This window comes from Cladosporium halotolerans (genome assembly GCF_011745625.1).
Source record: "Cladosporium halotolerans strain TM138-S3 chromosome Unknown Sca22, whole genome shotgun sequence".
Taxonomy (NCBI): domain Eukaryota; kingdom Fungi; phylum Ascomycota; class Dothideomycetes; order Cladosporiales; family Cladosporiaceae; genus Cladosporium; species Cladosporium halotolerans.
This window is the reverse complement of record NW_027191473.1, coordinates 371,774-391,862: the sequence shown is the minus strand read 5'-3', so window position 1 is coordinate 391,862 and position 20,089 is coordinate 371,774. Positions and strand designations below refer to the sequence as shown.

General features: G+C 56.0%; 9 protein-coding genes across 9 annotated transcripts; 5 read left to right on the top strand and 4 right to left on the bottom strand.

Moving 5' to 3' along the window:
- Nucleotides 1–263: 263 nt before the first annotated feature.
- WHR41_06239 (uncharacterized protein) lies at nucleotides 264–1,294 on the bottom strand. Its single transcript, XM_069374844.1, has 2 exons — nucleotides 976–1,294; nucleotides 264–925 (listed from the first exon to the last, which is right to left on the bottom strand). Exons 1-2 carry the CDS (start codon nucleotides 1,062–1,064, stop codon nucleotides 508–510), a joined length of 507 nt encoding a protein of 168 aa, XP_069228015.1. The 5' UTR covers nucleotides 1,065–1,294; the 3' UTR covers nucleotides 264–507.
- A 156-nt stretch (nucleotides 1,295–1,450) lies between these two features.
- On the top strand, nucleotides 1,451–2,494 carry WHR41_06238 (uncharacterized protein; the record flags this gene model as incomplete). The annotated part of the gene is made up of 2 exons (XM_069374843.1): nucleotides 1,451–1,469; nucleotides 1,527–2,494. 2 exons carry the CDS (start codon nucleotides 1,451–1,453, stop codon nucleotides 2,492–2,494), a joined length of 987 nt encoding a protein of 328 aa, XP_069228016.1.
- A 689-nt stretch (nucleotides 2,495–3,183) lies between these two features.
- On the top strand, nucleotides 3,184–5,152 carry WHR41_06237 (uncharacterized protein; the record flags this gene model as incomplete). Its single annotated transcript, XM_069374842.1, has 2 exons — nucleotides 3,184–4,159; nucleotides 4,211–5,152. 2 exons carry the CDS (start codon nucleotides 3,184–3,186, stop codon nucleotides 5,005–5,007), a joined length of 1,773 nt encoding a protein of 590 aa, XP_069228021.1. The 3' UTR covers nucleotides 5,008–5,152.
- Nucleotides 5,153–6,425: 1,273 nt separating this feature from the next.
- WHR41_06236 (uncharacterized protein) lies at nucleotides 6,426–12,552 on the top strand (the record flags this gene model as incomplete). The annotated part of the gene is made up of 2 exons (XM_069374841.1): nucleotides 6,426–6,793; nucleotides 6,858–12,552. The coding sequence occupies exons 1-2, from the start codon at nucleotides 6,780–6,782 to the stop codon at nucleotides 12,550–12,552; spliced, it is 5,709 nt and encodes a 1,902-aa protein (XP_069228022.1). The 5' UTR covers nucleotides 6,426–6,779.
- A 370-nt stretch (nucleotides 12,553–12,922) lies between these two features.
- On the bottom strand, nucleotides 12,923–15,650 carry WHR41_06235 (uncharacterized protein; the record flags this gene model as incomplete). Its single annotated transcript, XM_069374840.1, has 11 exons — nucleotides 12,923–13,183; nucleotides 13,255–13,351; nucleotides 13,415–13,464; nucleotides 13,661–13,968; nucleotides 14,038–14,399; nucleotides 14,462–14,556; nucleotides 14,614–14,673; nucleotides 14,729–14,910; nucleotides 15,152–15,199; nucleotides 15,498–15,538; nucleotides 15,595–15,650. 11 exons carry the CDS (start codon nucleotides 15,648–15,650, stop codon nucleotides 12,923–12,925), a joined length of 1,560 nt encoding a protein of 519 aa, XP_069228023.1.
- Nucleotides 15,651–16,366: 716 nt separating this feature from the next.
- WHR41_06234 (uncharacterized protein) lies at nucleotides 16,367–17,069 on the bottom strand (the record flags this gene model as incomplete). The annotated part of the gene is made up of 2 exons (XM_069374839.1): nucleotides 17,026–17,069; nucleotides 16,367–16,973 (listed from the first exon to the last, which is right to left on the bottom strand). The coding sequence occupies exons 1-2, from the start codon at nucleotides 17,028–17,030 to the stop codon at nucleotides 16,367–16,369; spliced, it is 612 nt and encodes a 203-aa protein (XP_069228024.1). The 5' UTR covers nucleotides 17,031–17,069.
- Nucleotides 17,070–17,199: 130 nt separating this feature from the next.
- On the top strand, nucleotides 17,200–18,292 carry pam18 (Mitochondrial import inner membrane translocase subunit tim14). Its single transcript, XM_069374838.1, has 3 exons — nucleotides 17,200–17,363; nucleotides 17,416–17,543; nucleotides 17,605–18,292. Exons 1-3 carry the CDS (start codon nucleotides 17,313–17,315, stop codon nucleotides 17,741–17,743), a joined length of 318 nt encoding a protein of 105 aa, XP_069228017.1. The 5' UTR covers nucleotides 17,200–17,312; the 3' UTR covers nucleotides 17,744–18,292.
- WHR41_06232 (uncharacterized protein) lies at nucleotides 18,267–19,287 on the bottom strand (the record flags this gene model as incomplete). Its single annotated transcript, XM_069374837.1, has 2 exons — nucleotides 18,941–19,287; nucleotides 18,267–18,881 (listed from the first exon to the last, which is right to left on the bottom strand). The coding sequence occupies exons 1-2, from the start codon at nucleotides 19,061–19,063 to the stop codon at nucleotides 18,267–18,269; spliced, it is 738 nt and encodes a 245-aa protein (XP_069228018.1). The 5' UTR covers nucleotides 19,064–19,287.
- Nucleotides 19,221–20,002, top strand: PIN4 (Peptidyl-prolyl cis-trans isomerase PIN4). Its single transcript, XM_069374836.1, has 3 exons — nucleotides 19,221–19,493; nucleotides 19,555–19,657; nucleotides 19,716–20,002. The coding sequence occupies exons 1-3, from the start codon at nucleotides 19,280–19,282 to the stop codon at nucleotides 19,765–19,767; spliced, it is 369 nt and encodes a 122-aa protein (XP_069228019.1). The 5' UTR covers nucleotides 19,221–19,279; the 3' UTR covers nucleotides 19,768–20,002.
- The last annotated feature ends 87 nt before the right edge of the window (nucleotides 20,003–20,089 follow it).

Genomic DNA, 20,089 nt, shown 5'->3' with positions numbered 1-20,089 from the left:
GAAATCGCGATGCGAGACCGGATGCTTTTCAGCAGTTGAATACAATCGAGGTATGACTGGATTGGTGAGCGATCCTGCGAGGATGAGAGATTCGAGGGAATGCGGCTGACACAATCTCAGCAGCCTGCACTTGTGCATCAGACGAGTAGCATCTCTGAATGCTATTATCAGATGGGAGTCATGCGTGCATATTCGGCAGTCCAGCAAGTGTTGGACGCTCGAGATGTGGGGCGATTCATCGGATTGGTGATACGGCCGCAAAACAGCCCGCACCGACAAGCCGACCTCCAAAAGCACCTTTTACTACACTATGGCAAAAAGAAAGATCCATAATCAGGGAACTATCGAAGGATCAATAAGCGAGGGTATAGGCGCCAAGTGGCTGGCAAATATCGGGTCCCCCCAACCCTAACCCTACGTACCAACAACGTCAATGAAGTAGGAGAAGGACCTGACATCGAAGCAAAGAAAGCCCGTGTTGTCTCGACATTCTATGGAACTAGAATGCTAGAGCTTTGCAGATTTGGTCATCGCTCCTTCATTCCCACTGCCTTCCAGCAATGGCCGCAAAGGCTGCTTGACGCTCGTAGGTACGCCCTCTGGCGTGACCTTGTTGGTCGCCCTGTCCACCCAGATCTGTGTGAAGCCACCGACTGCTTTGACCTGGTCCTCGCCTCGCTGGAAGACGCCAACCTCGTACATCACCGAGCTGTTGCCGATCTTGACGACTCGCAGCCCGACATCCAGCATACCAGGATAGTGGGCAGCGCCGAAGTAGTCGCAGTAGCTGTTCGCCACGAGACCAACATGGTTTGATTGTGATGTGCTGTAACCGCAGTACTGAATGAGGTAGCTGTTGATTATAGAGTCTATCAGTACTCCGTAGATGGGGTTGTTGAGATGATGAAACATGTCATTGTCTGCCCTGAAAGTGGTGTTAGTGAAGGCGGTGTACTCTGGCATTGGGTGAAGTACCATCTTGTGCGATAATCCTCGCGGTACATGTAATCGCCGCGCTTTCTTTGCTTCTTCGAAGCTAGGTCGAGTCCGAGGGTAGGCCGCATGTTGGGTAATGTGAGTTGTTTGGTCACTTCACGAGACCGGACGGTCTGTGAGTTGGACAGAGGGTGTGTATACCAGATCTGATAAGGAGTCTCTGGGCAGAGCCGAGGTTCATCTCGTCTGCAACTCAACGCTGTCCCTGCGTCTTTACCTTCGCGCGAATGACACCCGCATCTCAAGGCATTCTTACAAGTGAGTGCGGTGCTTCATGCCTGGTAGCATCTGACAGCTCAGAGCGCATTGTCGCGACATGCTGCGGGCGGGTATTCAAGAAGGTCGCTATCGCCGCATGATGACGCAGCCCGATATACAGATCGCAATGTTTCGACAGCGTCATGAATGACAAAAACGCAAGCGCGGCCAGCTCCTCACGCCTTGCCCACCACGCATGTGCGTACCTCGTACAAGTATTGCCATTCTTACCTTAACATATTCCCACCCTCTGGATTCTCATTCCACTTCAGATACCTTATTAATACACATTACGACTCACTCTCCTAGACACCAGCCGAATCAACAGAACACAATGTCAACCCCTCCTCAGTCCTCGTCAACAATACCCACCATCCTCGGCCCTCACGTCCGCCTGCGCAACCGCGACCAATCCGAACTCCCCTCTCACCCCGCCCTCCCACCAACCTCCAACAACGCCCGCCCAACAATCACCTCCTACGCCGCCACCGTCCTCGCCGAAGCCGACACCTTCATGACCTCCTACCTCCCCCGCACCTTCAAATCAAGATCCAAAGACCGGCGCTCCCCGCCCTCCACGGCACCCGTCGAGCTCCTCTCCCACTCCATCCCGCCCCGCGAGCTCCCGTCCTCCGCGCACAGCAGCGCCGACACCACCGCCGAGACCTGGTTCGCGCGCACGAGCATCCACGAGAACGCCGCGAAGAGCGGCACGGCGAGCTGGGAGGAGTTCGACCGCGGGACGCGCGCGGACCACTGCGCGCGCGAGGACGACTACACGCCGGACGTGCTGGATGCGCACCTGGTGTTCGACTGGAGCGAAGAGCTAGGGAAAGCGGGGAAGAAAGTGGGCGAGTGGGAGGATGTGGGCGCGGAGGTGAGGGAGATGGTGCATAAGATCCCGCCGCCGCTGAATGATCGCGTGTTCACGGTGTTGTGCATGTGGGCGAAGCGGCCGGCACGGGACGACTGGTTGGTTGTGCAGCTGCCGGTTTCGGCGAAGGGGCTGCCGGGCGTGAAGTATCAGGATAGGCCGAAGATTACGACGGGGCAGTATGTGAGTGTTGAGCGGGGGGAGTTGGTGGATGAGGGGAGGAATGTCAAGTGGCAGATGGGGACGGCGAGCGATGCCGGGGGTGTTCTGCCGATGTGGGCGCAGAAGCTGGGTGTTCCTGATGCTGTGGTTAAGGATGTCGGGTTGTTCATGAAGTGGACAGATGAGCAGCGTGTGCGGCCGTAATTCTGTCTAGTCGTTGTGACATTCATGCTCAAAGTCCTGAGCAGGCTTTGGTTGGTAGTGATCCTTGTATACCCATGATAAGCACACGTTTTCCTCCTGTAGCTCTATACTTCTTGAAGTCTCGTTGAGCCTGATCAGAACTCCTTCGAAGTCCATTGAAACCGCCAAAGTGACAGTCCTCGAAACGGAGCTCTCATCTCGATAAGCGAGTGTAGCTCCAATCCCACAAGCAGCGATCGACCACCAGCAACAAAACAAGAGCTGAGCAAAGCATCCAAATCCTGTCAGACCCTATCGACGATCATGCCACCAGCACAATCACATGTACCTCACGCGCGCGTTCCATTCGAGCGAATCCGACAAATCGCCTGAGTTCGGCGACAGCAGCACCAGGACCTCGGTTGTGAGCAAACCAAAACGCCGCCTCCGCCAATCGCAACCCCACAGTTTCCCCAGCATCCCGTCGTTCCAAGACCGTTCGTTTCTGGGGGAGCTCGTTCGAGGTTCGGTTCATATGGCCTGACGGATAAGAAGCTCTTCTTCACCTCTACCTCACTGAAACGACATTCAATGATCTGTTTATAATCTTATACATTCGCCTTCTCGCACAGCAAGAGCTACACACAACGTTCCTCGCGGAACGCTCTACTCCAACCAACCCCCACATCAACCACCACCAGAAACCAACCATGTCCTCCGCCCTCCGCCGCCTCACCTCCCTCGCCGCCCACTTCTCCCCCTCCTCCTCCTCCTCCTCCTCCCCCACCCCTCAACCGTACGAACACAAGCACAACATCCACCAGCTCTCCCCGACCGTCTTCCTCCCCCGCGCCGCAGCAATCGAGCCCGAAGCCTGCGCAATCTACCACGTAACAGCCAACAAAGCCATCCTGCGGCGCAGCTACGCAGAGGCCGCCGACCGCGCACGCGGGCTAGCCTACTACCTGCGCAAGCACGGGCACGCGCGCGTCGGGATCCTGGCGCCGAACACGCCTGCGTTCCTCGAAGCGATCTACGGGGTCGGGGCGGCGGGGGCGGTGAACGTGGCGATTAATTACCGGTTGAAAGAGGATGATATCAGCTATATTTTCGACCACGCGGAGGTGGATTCGATCATTGTCGATGCGGAGTTCGAACATTTGCTCGGCGGGTTTGCGAAGAGCCATCCGGGGGTCAAGTTGATTGTGGACACGGATACGGATGCGGATGAGGGGCCGTTTGACCGGGCTGTGCTGGAGGGGTTGGAGTTCGATAAGGAGACGGGCGGGCGCGGGTGGGATGGGCTGGAGACGGAGACGGCGCGCGAGGAGGAGATGATGGCGCTGTCGTATACGTCGGGGACGACGGCGAGGCCGAAGGGCGTCGTGTACACGCACCGCGGGGCGTATCTGGCGGCGCTGGGTAATATTGTCGAGAGCGGGCTGAACTCGCATAACTCGAAAGCGGACCGGTGCCATTACTTGTGGACGCTGCCGATGTTCCATGCGATGGGGTGGACGTTCCCGTGGGCGGTGACGGCTGTGAGGGGCACGCATTACTGTTTGAGGAAGATTGATTATCCTGAGATCTGGAGGTTGTTGAAGGATGAGGCGATCAGCCATTTCAACGCTGCGCCGACTGTGAATATTCTGCTTTGCGCGGATCCTAATGCGGAGAGACTGCCAGGTATGTTAAGCCTGGCGAGACTGCAGAAGATCACTTACTGATGATTTGCAGAGCCCGTGCGCGTGACTGTGGCTGCAAGCCCTCCGACAGCCCATCTGTTCGAGACCATGGAAGGACTCAACCTCGCGCCCGTGCATGTGTACGGCCTTACAGAAACGTACGGCCCAATCACAAAGGGTTACTTCAAGCCATCATGGAGAGATCTCGAGGTTAAAGAGAAGTTCGGCCGCATGGCCCGTCAAGGTCACGGCTCTGTGATGTCTTTGCCTGTCAGAGTCGTCAAGACCAGCGAAGACGATCCAGACGAGCCTTCCGGCGACCTGATCGAAGTGAAGAGAGACGGCAAGGAGATCGGCGAGATCATCTTCACCGGCAATCTCTGTGCCAAGGAGTACTACAAGAACCCGGACGCGACGCGGAAGCTCTTCCTGGGCGGCGCGATGCACAGCGGTGACCTGGCCGTATGGCATCCAGACGGCGCGATCCAGATCCTGGACCGAGCGAAGGATATCATCATTTCGGGCGGCGAGAACATCAGTTCGTTGGCTCTTGAGTCGTTGCTCGTGACGCATCCGGATATCCTGGAAGCTGCGTGCGTTGCGGTGAAAGATGAGAAATGGGGAGAGACACCCAAGGCGTTCATCACCCTCAAATCAGGCAGGGAAGGTCAGCTATCGGGCGAAGAGGTGATCGAGTGGGCGAAGAACAAGAGCGGCATCAGTCGCTTTATGGTTCCGCGAGAAGTCGAGGTCCTTCCTGAGCTGCCCAAGACGTCGACGGGCAAGCTGCGGAAGAATATCCTGAGAGATTGGGCGAAGGGAGGGAAGCGCGAGATCCCTGCGTCATGATAGCTACCACTTACCTTGTCCATTTATATATTGTTTGGTTAGACTAGAAGATGCGCTATCCTCGTGACGAAAATGCAGGATCGGACACCCTATTCTGTACCGCATGCAGACCTGAAATGGAGGATAGCCAGTTCCAGACCATCAGCGGAAGAGGCGCAAACTAGCGCGGACATCCCGCTACGCCTCGATGCGCGACGGGTAACTCAGCGTTTGCCATGACTTCTCGCGCGCGATGCGATGCGATGCGATGCGCGATCACAGCACGCAGCAGCAGGCTCGAAAGATTTGATCGGAAGAGCGTACGGTACGTACATGCCGCAGACGGAATTGCGCACGCGTCACAGTGGAGCCGTGGTGTTCCGCAGCCGTTGCAAATCTTCGAAGGAGACGGCGTTCGGCTCCAGCTGCCAGCCTCTTTCTCTCGATGTGTGTCTTCACGGAACCGCGTTTGCCAGGGTCGCGCGCTTTCGGCGTCCATGCTGCCCACTGCAGAACGAGTGCGCGGATTTACGCGATTCCAACCAGTTTCCTCAACTGACGCTAAGATCGTACCTTGACACTTCGAGATGTTATCGCAACATTCGCATTTCCGACGGCAAGCCGTGCCTAATCCGCAATAAGGGCTTATTGGCCGCCTTGACATGGGAAAGACGCGACATCTGTCATGAAAGGAAGACGAATCAAAGCATGTATTTGATGGCGCAAACGACCGCCGCATCTCAGCACTGCACCGACCGAGTGCCTCGGAAAGGATGCAGGCGTGTACGCGTGACCATGCCTGATGCGGGCGCTGCGATGAGTGCCTTGTGTATAAGAGCGTCCCATCAATCGGGCGAGAGGAGATGATTGGCCAGCGCCGCATGCGCCGCGTACTCGAAGGTTAAGCTGACTTGCGCGCCGGCGGAGAGCGGCCTGCAGAGGAGAGGCCCTTCTGGCGGCCGCGATGGCCCAACCCTTGTTGCGGCTGTGAAGGCGGTGCGTGGGTGCGCGGGTGCGTGGGTGCATGGTGAGCGTTGCGCGAGGCAGGGCGATCTGCAAGCCCTCTCCGGGATCTATGCAGCGCTTTGATATCCAGGCGTTCGTCCGCTCAGGAGGATGCCCCTTGGCGTGCTGTAGCTGTGCTGTTGCAGGAGCCATCATCGCCGTCGTCACATGCCTGAGGCGGGTCGACACGGAGATTCGCCACGTGACAAGCAACCCGTTTGGCAGTATATCTGTGTAGAGTACGGTAATCTCACGCAGCACCTCACCAAGTCGCAGCAAAAAAATCTGATCACGTCCTGTCTCTCAGGCACGTCAGGCTCGCGCCTACCAAACAACTGGCCAGTAATTCGGTGTGGGAGGGCGCGACCAACGGGCGGGAGCTAGCCGCGTCGGGGCTAGCGTGTTTCTGCGGCAGCTGGAAGGGACACGACGTGCGCTTATAAGGACAAAGCCAGACCTGCCAGACCTGCCCTGCCGCCCACGACGAGCTCGACGTCGCCTCCACGATCCCGCGCCCGTGATTGGCCCCGCTGCACCTGCCGCGCATCCACCCGACCTTTAATCGCCAAACAGCCCATCCGTCCATCCATCACTCACTGCCCGCCCGTCACCCAATTAATAGAAATAGCAGCGCTGCATTCGAGAGAGATCCGGCCGCGTCTCTGCTGAAATGCTTGCAATCTGCGCCCGGCCGTGATCATTTCCCTCCCTCTCTCCTACCCTTCTGCATGGGCGTTCGCGTCAACCCCGGCGTTTGCATGACCTGAAGCTTGCTTTAATCCCCAACGATGACGACTTCACGGTGAGTTTGTCGTGCAACCAAATCTGACGGCGGTGTAACCGTCCATGCTGACATCACGTGACAGACTTGACCGACTGGTCACCCTGCTCGAGACTGGAAGCACCCAGCTCATCCGTAATACCGCTGCACAACAACTCGCCGACGTCCAAAAGGCTCACCCGGACGAACTTTTCAACCTCCTGACCAGAGTCGTTCCCTACCTTCGTTCGCCGTCATGGGACACAAGAACCGCCGCCGCGAAGGCGATCGGCGGTATCGTCGAACATGCGGAGAAATACGATCCCAACGCCACACTCGAGGAAGTGAAGGCCGACGAATCTAATGGTGAAAACGGCGTCAAGAAGGAAGACCCCGACATGCCCGCAACCACTAATCCCGACCAACTCTCCCTCGCCACCCTGGACGTCGAATCGATCCTGACCTACGGAAAGGAGCTCCTCGGCAGTGCTGGCAAGCAATACGACTTCAAGCTCGCTGGCCTCAACGCGTCAGAACGATTGATGCATCAGAAGAAATCCCTCGTCAAACGTCTCGGTCTCGGTGGCGAGTACATCGAGGACGACTTGGTGGAAGAAAAGGACATAGCAGTCCGCCCCAACTCGTTCTCGAAGCCTAGCCTGCCCACCCTGGAAACGTCCATGTCGCACTCCGAAGAAGCCGCTGTCAAGTCGCCCGAAGACATGCCTCCGCAGACGCCCTCGGGCGGTGGCGAACTGAGCAAGCGCCAGCTAAACGCGCTGAAGCGGCGCAGAAAGGACGAGCTCAAACGCGACAACAAGAAGTTCAAGTACGACTTTGCCGGCTCGCGGACAAGCAGCACCGCCGGCGTCGCACAGACCCCTGTCGAGCCAGAGGTGAAGCAGGAGATCAAGGAAGAGCCGAACGGCAACGGCAACGCGGACTATTTCTCCATCGATCGCAAGGGTGGGGACGACGACTCGAAGGTCGTGTCGGAGTTCAAAGGTCTGCCCGTTGCTGAGAAGTCCAGTCTGGTCGCAGACGATGAGGAAGAAGGCAACGAGTGGCCCTTTGAGCGCCTGTGCGAATTCTTGTCAGTCGATCTTTTCGATACTACTTGGGAGATCCGTCACGGTGCAGCGATGGGCTTGCGTGAGATTGTGCGCGTTCACGGTGCTGGCGCTGGACGGAGAGCAGACAAGAATCGAACGGAGAACGATCAGCTCAACCGCGCCTGGCTGGACGATCTAGCATGTCGCATTTGCTGTGTGTTCATGCTCGACCGCTTCGCCGATTATGTTTCCGACAATGCCGTTGCGCCGATTAGGGAGACCGCCGGCCAGACCATGGGCGCTGTGCTGCAATATCTACCGCCTTCGTCTGTGCACGATGCAAACCGCATTCTCTACCGCCTCGTGATGCAGAAGGAGCTCAAGCGATCGCCCAAGACATGGCATGCCTGCCATGGTGGAATGATTGGCATGAGGTACCTCGTCGCCGTTCGCACGGATCTTCTATTTCAAGATGCCTCATTGATGGACGGCGTGTTGGAATGCGTTATCAAGGGGCTCGGTGATCCCGATGATGATGTGCGCTCAGTCAGTGCAGCTACGTTGATTCCAGTCGCCAAAGAATTCGTCAACGTCCGATCAAGCGAACTCAGCCATCTTATCAGTGTCGTCTGGGAATGTCTGTCAAGCCTGAGCGACGACTTGAGCGCTAGCACCGGCTCAGTCATGGACTTGCTTGCCAAGCTGTGCAGCTTCCCCGAGGTGCTGGAGGCGATGAAGAAGAACGCTGCGACGGATGAGGAACAGTCTTTCGAGCGTCTCGTGCCACGCCTGTATCCTTTCCTGCGTCACACAATCACCGGTGTCAGGTCCGCTGTTCTCCGCGCCCTGATGACATTCATCAACATCGACGGAGCCGACACCAAGGGATGGATCAACGGCAAGGCGCTCCGCCTCGTCTACCAAAACTTGTTGGTGGAACGAAACGAAGCCGTCTCAAAATTGTCGCTTGAAGTTTGGAATGCGCTTGCTGACGGACTGGTCGCGAAGGGCCCGCAAGCCTTCAGAACGGAGTTCGAGCCTCATGCTACATCTCTCGTCACCATTACTGTTCACCCGATCGGCGTCAGCCGTCATCCGATCCCCATGGACACTACTCTTTTCATTAAGCCCTCGGGCGTCAGCTACGCACCACTCGCCTCAGCCCACCGCGCTTCTCCAAGCAATGGAGCCGACCCGCCCAGGAAGCGTAGGAGGTCTGAAAAGGCCGCCACCGCTGTCGTACCGACGCAGCAGGCATCGCACAACATCGATGCCGCCATCATGCAGGGTGATGTTGATCTCGTCGGCACAGACGTTATGATCAAGTCCCGCATCGTCGCTACTCGAGCGCTCGGCAAAGCAATTTCCCTCTGGCCTGCCGAAGAGCGACAGGCCTTCTTTGGGCCGCAGCTCTTGCCGCAGCTCAACTCGTCCTACGCTACAACTCAGCTGTTCACAGCCATGCTTCTAGAAAACTTCGCAAACTCATCCAAAGAACCCGATCAGCTCGCTACAGATGCTACTCAGACCCTCAAGCGTCTCGTCGAGGAAGACAGGCCGTCGTTTTACTCTGACCTCACAAGCTACCTCCGCATTGCGAGAGCACAGTGCCAGCAGCTCATCAACGCATTCCAGGAGCAGGCTCACGTCCCTGGAAATAAGCTTCCCATTCTGGCCGTTGTTTGCCAAGGTGAAGCTGAGGCTGGTAAGAACGCTTTCTCGCTTGCCGACGCTGAGAAGATCGTCACCTCGGATTTTGAGAAGCTCAAGAAATCACTCTCGACCGTGCAGCGGATGTCCGCTGCTGACGCCCTGAGCAACGCTAAGCTCGACGCTGAAGCAGCGATCGCGGAAGCTCAGAACGCCAAGCGGGTGTGCGATCTGCGCATCAAGTCTGCTGCCGCCACCGCTTTGGTCGCTTTCAGTGAGGTCCCAAAGAAACCGCAGATGACGATCAAGGGTATCATGGACGGTGTCAAGGAGGAGGAGAACACCGATCTCCAGCACCGCTCCGCCGCCGGTATCGCAGGGCTCGTTGCTCACCTGGTCGCTACAGAGCGCCACAAGGTGGTCGAGAAGGTTGTCGGCAACCTCGTCAAGTTCTGCTGCATGGAGACCGGCGAGACGCCCGAGTTCCACCCCAACGCGGACAAGGAAGCCGGCATCCTCTCCCTCCAGAAGGACGAGGACATCCAGGACAGGCCCGACGCTGCGAAGTTCGAGCGCGAAGTCAGGAAGGCTAAGATCACCAGACGTGGCGCCAAGGATGCGCTTGAACAGCTGTGCCAGATCTTCGGAGCCGATCTCTTCAACAAGGTTCCTAAGCTGCGCTCTGTCATTGAGGATCCTATTCGCGAGTGCTTCGCTGGCGAGCTGCCTTCGAATCTGCTGGACCCGGAGAACGAATTTGGACAGGCGGTTGTGGATGCTATGTCTACTCTGCGTGCTCTGGTTGCGACACTCGATCCTGCTCTGCACTCTTGGGTGCTCGAGCTGTTGCCCAGTGTTGCTAAGGCGTTGCAAAGCAAGCTGGCTGTCCTTCGCTACACGGCGGCTAAGTGCTTCGCCAGTGTTTGCAGTGTTATCACCGTGCAGGGCTTCACCATGCTGGTCGAGCAAGTCCTGCCTCCTATCAACAACGCTCACGAGGTCGCCTTCCGCCAGGGTGCGATCGAGTGCATCTACCATCTCATTCAGGTCATGGGCGATGGCATCCTCCCCTACGTCATTTTCCTCTTGGTGCCGGTACTTGGCCGCATGAGCGATTCGGACCCAGGCGTGCGTCTCATCGCGACCACTGCATTCGCAACGCTCGTCAAGCTTGTGCCGCTCGAGGCTGGTATCCCTGACCCTCCTGGTCTCCCGCAAGCTCTGCTCGAGGGCCGTGATCGTGAGCGCAAGTTCATTGCCCAGATGCTGGACCCGAAGAAGGTCGAGCCCTTCCACATTCCCGTCGGCATCAAAGCCGAGCTCCGCTCTTACCAGCAGGACGGCGTCAACTGGCTGGCTTTCCTCAACCGCTACAATCTCCACGGTGTGCTCTGTGATGACATGGGTCTCGGCAAGACGCTGCAGACGCTCTGCATGGTCGCCAGTGACCACCACATGCGCGCCGAAGATTTCGCAAAGACTCAGGCGCCCGACAAGCGCCGCTTGGGCTCGCTCATCATCTGCCCGCCGACGCTTACAGGCCACTGGAAGCAGGAGATCCGCACTTATGCGCCCTTCTTGCACGCCGTTGCGTACGCTGGTCCTCCTGGAGAGCGTGGCAAGGTTCGCCATGAATTGGGTACTGCTGACATTGTCATCACCTCGTATGAGATCGCGAGAAACGACATCGACGTCTTGTTGCCGATCAACTGGAACTACTGCGTGCTGGACGAGGGTCACCTGATTAAGAACCCCAAGGCCAAGGTCACGCAGGCTGTGAAGCGCCTTGTAGCCAACCACCGTCTGATCCTCTCCGGAACGCCGATTCAGAACAATGTCCTAGAGCTCTGGTCGCTGTTTGACTTTTTGATGCCGGGTTTCCTCGGTACCGAGAAGGTTTTCCAGGATCGCTTCGCAAAGCCTATCGCTGCCAGTAGGTTTGCCAAGTCTTCGTCCAAGGAGCAAGAGGCTGGAGCGCTTGCGGTTGAATCCCTCCACAAGCAGGTTCTTCCGTTCTTGCTGCGCCGTCTGAAGGAGGAGGTGCTCAACGACCTGCCGCCTAAGATTCTTCAGAACTACTACTGCGATCTCAGCGACCTGCAGAAGAGGCTGTTCGACGATTTTTCGAAGAAGGAGGGCAAGGCGCTGCAGGAAATGGCCGGCCAGCCCGACAAAGAAGCCAAGACGCACATCTTCCAGGCCCTGCAATACATGCGCAAGCTCTGCAACTCGCCCGCTCTGGTCATGAAGGAAGGCCACAAGCAGTACGCAGCCACGCAAGCCTTGCTAGCCAAGCAAAACTCCAGCTTGAAAGACCACGTCCACGCACCCAAGCTCACAGCACTGCGTGACCTCCTAGTAGACTGCGGCATCGGCGCCGAACCCAGCGACGCCTCCGCCGTGCCCACGGCCGACCAAGCCGTCTCGCCTCACCGCGCGCTCATCTTCTGCCAAATGAAAGAAATGCTCGACATGGTCGAGACGACCGTGCTCAAGAAGCTCCTCCCCTCCGTCACCTTCTCGCGCCTGGACGGCAGCGTCGAAGCCTCCAAGCGCCAGGACATCGTCAACCGCTTCAACTCCGACCCCAGCATCGACTGCCTGCTCCTCACGACCTCCGTCGGCGGCCTCGGCCTCAACCTGACCGGCGCCGACACCGTCATCTTCGTCGAGCACGACTGGAACCCGCAGAAGGACCTGCAGGCCATGGACCGCGCGCACCGCATCGGCCAGAAGAAGGTCGTCAACGTCTACCGCCTCGTCACGCGCGGCACGCTCGAAGAGAAGATTTTGAATCTGCAGCGCTTCAAGATCGACGTCGCGTCCACCGTCGTCAACCAGCAGAACGCCGGGCTGGGGACGATGGAGACGGGCGAGATTTTGGATCTGTTCAATCTCGGCGAGACGGATCCGAATCTTGCGCTGGAAGGTGGGGAGAAGGGCAATGAGGTCGACGAGTCGAATGCCGTTGATGCGGAGGGGAACGTGAAGGAGAAGGGCAAGAAGGGGATCTTGGATGAGCTGAGCGAGCTGTGGGATGAGAAGCAGTATGAGGAGGAGTTTAACCTGGATGGGTTCTTGAAGACGATGAAGGCTTGATGAGGGTGCTGCTGCTGCTGGAGGAGAGGTGTGTTTTTGTACGCATAGCGAGGGCGTTTTTTTTTTGGTTTTGGGGTTTGGTCTGGTTAAGGGTGGGTTCATTCGGAAGTCAAAAGGAAAATTAGCGTGGAGTTCTGTGAGAGGGGCGGAAAGGGAAGGCTCTTCTTGTACTATATAGAGATTTTGAATGGATGAGAGAGAGAGAGAGAGCTCGTCGGAGCAATAAACTCGATTGATCAGCTACGACTCCCAAGCTTCCAAGTCTACCGCATTCGCAGAGCGAGACTTCATTTGCTCCGAAACCCCATCGTTCCCAATCGCGTCGAAGATCCTGCGGCACGAACGACACGGAATGCCCAACCCCGCCCACCTAGACCTTCCCAGACTCCCTCAAATCCTCCACAACGGTGACATGTCCCTCCGCGCCATCCTTCTTCTCGCTCTGCCGGAAAATCTCCTCGTCCTGCTCGATGTACACCTGCGGCCTGGACAGCTGCGTCGCCAAGCGGTTGCGGCAGACGATGATCGAAGGCTCCGTCTCGAAGAAGCGGTCGATGTCCTCGAGCGTGCGGTTGGCCGTCTCGGGGTAGAAGAGGTAGGTGATGGGAATGAAGGAGAAGCAGATGGTTGCCTGGGGGTGTTAGTGGGAGGTAGGTCAAAAGGGGGAGGGAATGGGGTCGGGGGGGGGGGGGGAGAGTTTACCCAGACGATCCAGAACTTGTAGCCTAGGTTTTCGATGCCGGGGAGCGTGGCTTGCACGACGGCGTAGTTGCAGATCCAGTTGGTTGCCATTGCTAGACTGGGAGGTGGAGTTGTTGTGTTAGTGAGGTTGGGGAATTGGGCGTTCGGTGGATTTGCTTACCTGGCGCCCTTGGTCCGCATTTCGAGGGCGTTGATCTCGGTTGGGTACAGCTGTAAGATGTCAGCGCCTTTGTTCGGGTTTTTCGTCTGCATTTTTTTGTGCCGAGAACCAGCCCTCCGTGGACATTATGGTGTTCCGCAAGCGCCGCATACAGCAGGATGAGGTTTTCACATACTGCATGCTTGTTAGCAAGGAGACCTAACCTGGGTTGACCGTCAGAAACTCACCCCACGGTATTCCAAGTACACCCATTCCGAAGCTCGCGAAGAAGGCGAAGAAAAACGCGACTGCAACCGAACCGAGGACATACGAGTTCCCTCCTTTCTCAGTAAGACCAGTGGCGATCGCGATACAGATCCAGCAGATCGAACAAGCCGCAGCAGAGCACATCATGACCTTCCGTCGACCGTAGCGTTCGATGACGAAGTAGGCCAGGCATGCGAAAATCAGATAGTCCACGGATCCGCAGGCGGCGAGGATGCGTGCTAGGAGCTCCGAGATGCCCAGAGCTGTGATGAATATGTAGCTCATATAGTAGCTCGTAACGTTGATCCCTAGTAGTATCATTATGAGCCATCCAAAAATTGAAAAATGGTATTTCCTCATTTTTTTCGGATACTCACCGCTTATCTGATTCATGCATTGCATGAATGCCCCCAGAATCATGCGTCGGAGCAATCCAGAAGGGCCACGGCCGGTCACGAGCTGCCACCACGTGAAGCTGTTGAGATTCTCTCTGTCGAGAATATCTTTGATGACGTTGAACTGCGCCTGGACAGAAGCGGACTCAGGCGTTGCTCCGTGGCCTTCCAACGCCGCGAGAACTTCTCGTGCTTCGTCGTATTTGCCCTTGCGAATTAACAGACGGGGGCTGTCGGGGAGGAAAGGGCACAAGGCCCAAATGCAAAGCGTAAAGAAGACCTGGAAAGCCAGAGGGAATCGCCAGGAAATGTCACGTGGAGCGAAAGAGAAGCCTAGGGTTAGCCTGGTGGGTTTTCGTCAACATCTCTTTGTTCAAGCATTCGACAGGAGGTACTCGTCGCTTACCAGTTGCTAATGCTGAATCCAGTGATACAGTTGGCCATCTGGATAATGACGAGTTTGCCGCGACTGCTCATCTTGCTAGTCTCGCTTTGCCAGACCTGCCTCATGTTAATGAACAAAGTCCATCCTTGTGGGAGTATGCGATCACGACTTACTCCTGCTGTAGCAGTATTCATGCCCGTGCCCAATCCAGCAACCACTCTGCCGACCATCATCTAGCAATAAATGAGAAGGTGTCTTGCTGCGACATAAACGGCACGATCTCCTCACCTGCGGGACAGACCACGAGGCAGTCTGAATGACTGCGCCAATCGCAATGACTGTAGAACCAAGGAGAATCTGTTTGGGTCGACCCAGCCAATCTCCTGTGAATACCGTGCTGAGTGCTCCGAAGAAGCATCCGATGTTGTAGACTGAGGTCATAGTGCCCTGGGTGTTTGCCGATGGATGGCCTGTTTGAATAACTATTAGCAGCCTGCCAGAAGATACATCTCTCGTCCGATGTTCCATATAAAATCATTCGCCCGAGTAGGAAGTCGATCTTGAAGGCGGTAAAGAGGAGACTAATATAATCTGATCCTTCATCTCATTGAGAAGCAAACAGTAGGCTGAACACGATGGCTCCCGTTGCTGACTGAGGCGAGCCCAGCGTGTCTACAGACTTGTGATTAAGCAATGAAGATCAGCTCTTACCGAAGGTCTCCAGGAAGTTCTCATTGATGATCACATTTCCGAAAATGCCTAACAATCATCACGTCAATAAGGTCACTCGGGAATGACGTTTATATCGACAGGCGTGCCTTGCTGTAGAAACGCAACAGTCAGCATCATGTACTCTTCAAATACTCGATCACCACTGATCATTTGTATTTGGCCTTGTCCTCCCGCCTTCCAGCCGTTCCAACAATCAACTTGCTGCGAATTGTCTGCCTGGACAGGTGGTCTTATCAACAGCAGCGGCAAGATCCGATTATGTATCCGACTGCTGGTTTTCTTCGGCCATACTAGGATCGAGCGCGCGATATTTCGCAAGTCTCACGTACATCGTATCCATAGAAGATCAGAACCGTGGACGCCGCGCTATGGAACCTTGTCATCAGCGTGTATCAACACGATCACATTGAGAGATCACCAACACTGAGATCCAGACGGTCAATGACTCTCCGGAGCCGCCCAGGTACTTCCTTCCCATATCGGCGTACAAGGGAGGTCAAAAGAACGTATTTGTGAAAAGAGATTGACGGGTAAGAAGAGTGAGTCTTTAATGGTCTATCAAAACCGAGTGATTCAGGACTCTGAATCGCAAGGGATTCCCTCGATACTTATCGACAAACGGCCTACCGCTCCCAGCTCATCCAGGACTCCACTTGCTCATACATGACTGCATCAAACTCGGCCTAGCTGGCGGCGAATGCCCGGCGGCTGCATTGATATTGCAGGTTGACCGAGGACTGAACAAGCATGCGCTTACCCCGCCTGATCTTCCAACCCAAGAATCTGCGTTTATTGCCGTGTGGGGCAAGTATTCCGGGGCCCCAGACCATGCGAAACCCGCCAAGGTGATGTGGCTTGTTGCGATGCTTTATCGAGCGGTAGGATGACCATGCATGATATGAGACCGGCAATTCTGAGAGTGGTCCTCTCGGACGAACGGTCCAGCCGAGTGCGGACCGGTCGGCTGTCGAGTGCGGATGGTTGTTTTTTGACAGACTGACACGTGGGTGATGATCGACACGCGCAGTAAAGAATCGATCGGTCCGAGTGGTAAAGTTGGCTCCTCAAATGCTTAATCGTAACCCATGTGCCCAGCAACCAGAAATTTCCGGGGCATCCAAAGCACCACTAACGCCTTCCTGCGCCAACGCTCATTGTGGGAAAAGACTTTTGTTGTGGCGTGCCACCGAGCAACTACTCGTCCACATCCATAGCCTCCTCGGCACCCTTGCCTCTGACCATCTTCTGCTTCTTCTTGCCCTTCGCCTTGGCCTTGTTGGCGTCGACCTCCTGGTTGATGGCGGATTTCTGCAGATCCTCCACAGTCATCTCGTCGCCCTCCATCTCCATGTCATCGAGGTTCTCGTCCAGAGCCTCCTCGATCTTGTCTCTGTACTCCGGCGGCAGCAGGTGCTGGTTCTCCGCCACCAGCTTGCGGTCGGCCTCGAGCTGCGCGGCGCGGTTGCCAGCCATGCGGTTCTTGTAGAACTGCCTCTCTCTCTTCGCCCTGATCTCGCCGACGCGGGACATGGCCTCGAGCGTGCGCGCCACCAGGTCGCGGTTGTAGCGCACAGGGACGTTGCGGCGCTGCTGGAACTGCAGGGTGCTGTCGACAGTCATCTCCTTCCCGTGCGCGCGGCGGAAGGCCTTAGTCCAGCCGAGCTTGCGCGGGTTGCGCTTCATCTTGAAGTTCTTGTGGCATTTCGAGCGGCAGAAGCGGAAGGTTTTGGCGTCGTTGCGAACGAAGGTGATGCCCTTGGAGGGGTAGCAGGGCTGCGAGCAGAAGTGGCACGTCTCGATTCTGGAGAGTATGTTAGCAGGTGTTAGATGTAAATTTCAAAATGTATTCATACCTCATGATTGCTGTGTTGCGCCTGTAGGCGACTTGAGTTGTGGTGGTAGTAGGACAAGCGTCGCAAAGCCGAATCTCTCGAACCCTCAGCGAAGGCCTCCAAAAAAATCCAGATGGTCCGTGCGACGGCTTGCACTTCGCTCGGCCGGCGAAGGCGCCTCTCTCCCCCGAGAGTGTCCGATGAGTATCACTACTGGATAATTATCCCCAACTACACTCGCTCTCCTTTCTAGCAGTCACCCGGCCTCGCTCTCGGAGCCACTCTGCAAACGGAAACGCATCAAAGTCATGGCCACAGCTCTCGCAGTCGGTGTCGGCGTTGCCGCAGCCGCCTTCTTCGTACGCCCCTCCGTCAACAACGATGCGCCAGCGAGATACTAACATGCCTTAGGGTCGCGCAGGTCTTGTTGCATTCCGCAGGTACCGTGGCGGCGCCAACGCCATCGGCAAGGCTTTCTACAAGGGTGGATTTGAGAAGACGATGAACAAGAGAGAGGCAGCCCTCATTCTGGAGTGCTCGTACGTGAACAACCTCGACCTGTATCTATTCGCGCGACGAGTACTGACGCACCCATTACAGAGAGCGCGGTCTGAACAAGGAGATCGTCCGCAAGAGACACCGACAGATGATCATGCAGAACCACCCCGACCGCGGCGGCAGCCCTTACTTAGCGACGAAGATCAACGAGGCGAAAATGTTTTTGGACAAGAATACTTGAGAACGAGGCGGATGTACGATTATTAGCAGGGACTTATTGTGGGTTCAGCGTGGCGTTGGAGGGTTATCCTGGCATCTTTGTACGAAATACCTGTACTCTACTCTCGACTATGGAAGCAAAAAGCGAAAGCTCTTCAGTCCTGACCAAGACTCGCCTGCCACTGAGCGTGTAAAGAGCTGGGTATCGGGGTTCAGCAGAGCAAAATGATGGGCGGCCATATCGCGACCAGGGGCTGTCGCTGGAAAGCCAAAGGCATTTTTGAAAGGCTGCCAGTCTGGCTCAGCAGGACAAGGTGAAGGTAGCGAGCTTGCTCTGTTCCACATTGCGGATCTTGGATCTTCCTCTCAGGGTCGGGCATGCTTTTGGGTCCGATTTATGGCGTGCCGGTATGCTCTTGTACGATTAAGACCGAGTTTGATCTTGCCCTCTGCGGCCGGGAAACCGAATAGCCTTAGTCCTCTTGTTGTATTTGGACTTTATGTGCAACAAAGGCTGACAGATTCGGCAAGACGCCCGTCTGTCCTCATCTTGTCTTTCCGAACAGTTTCGAAGCGACATTCGAAACCTTGTTCACGTCTCGATAAGTCAGACTGATGCGATCCGTCCTCGTGTTACAGCCACCATTTGCTTCGATCACTCCTGCGTTCCCAAGCAGTTTCCAGTTAGCTACAGTTTCCGGCGTTAGATCCGAGTCCTCCTTCACTTCCGCGATGCCATGAAGCGTGTCCGTATAGGCCGAAGAAGTTGTGAGCAGTAAAGACCGCGGCTCCTGCAGAATCCGCCACCTCTTAGGTTCTGACGCGCCGTCTGAAGCATCCGCATCATTTTCCTTCCTTTTCTCAGTCACATCGAGCACCAAGCTTCCTCCAAGACTGACAGTGGCAACTACAGGGTGGTACGCCGCGCCGTCCTCGTGTGGCATGATGCCCTGGCCGGGGAGATATTCGTTGATTAAGCAATGGTTGATTCCGTGGGGCGCGCCTTCGTAGATTCCGGAAGATGAGATACGATCGACGACGGGATTTGTGAGCCAAGGTGGCATTTTAGACGAGGCGACGAGGGTGTTGTTTGCTGTGAGTTGGGCAGGGATGGCTTGCAGGCGGCGGTGGGTGAGGGAGATCCAGCGGTTTGCAGGTATCTGGTGTGATTTAGACCTTGTCTTTTACTCTGTAGGTAGTAGACTCAACCACAACCTACCTTCTCCAATATGCGTTGTTCTTCGTCTTCGTTGATAAAGTTGGGTATGTAGTACATCGCAGCAGGCAGATCGGGAATTTTATGCTGCTCCAAGAGACCTATTGGTGTGATTTCGTCCATCATTAGGATGAGGCGTGTTCCAGATTTCTACAGAATAAGCGACGCGAGACTTGTGTTGTATATCTTAGACCTTGGTGCGCGGTATGGTGAAGTCGAAGTGAACGAATGCGCATCGAACAATCGACAAAAGTGTGCGGGGCTGACCAAACTTCCTGCCTCCAGCGTTCAGCACGCAATAGTCCTAACAGCCTTCACAAATCCGACCATCGATAAACAGTCATGGCACCCAAGGGCAAGGGAGGCGACAAGGGCAAAGGGGCGGACAAGGGCGGAGATAAGAAAGGCGGCGCTCAGAAGGGTGCCCAGTCGGTCAACGTCCGCCACATCCTCTGCGAGAAACACGGCAAGAAGGAGGAAGCACTCAAGAAGCTGAATGAGGGTGTTGCTTTCAACAAGGTCGCTGAGGAGTACTCGGAAGACAAAGCAAGGGCTGGTAAGAACTCTATACAGTGAGCCGGTGCTCGCAGCTTGAACCGTCAATTGACAATATTCAGGTGGATCGCTTGGCTGGAAGGGCAAAGGTGCCTTGCTCCCAGAGTTCGAAAAGGTCGCTTTCGAGCTCGAGCCGTCTTCGACAAATAGCCCGAAGTGGGCAGAGTGAGTCCAGAGCATAATGGCCTCAGCCTACCTGCTCGATTGCTGACCCATATGGCAGATGCAAGACTAGCGAAGGATACCACATTGTCATGGTCGAAGGCAGGAAGTAAAGAAGGTATCGGCGATTCGACGCCGATTTTTCGAGCTCTAGATAGCAAGATGGAGAGTCCGGTTGGTCTTCAGTACGGTGATCTGTTCTATTGTCTACCTCACTTCGTTGCATCCTCCTACGCTTCCATTACCCCAAGCAATGTCAAGTACGAAGGCTTTGCGAAAGATGGTGAGACATCGAACGACAGCGAGGCAGCGATATGGCCCAAAAAACAGTCATGACAAACCCTGACATCTATTATTACATTTGACCATGTATACTGGGTGGAAGATCAGAAAGACCCCGACCGTGCAAGTACTGCGCCATCCTGCTTGACAAGA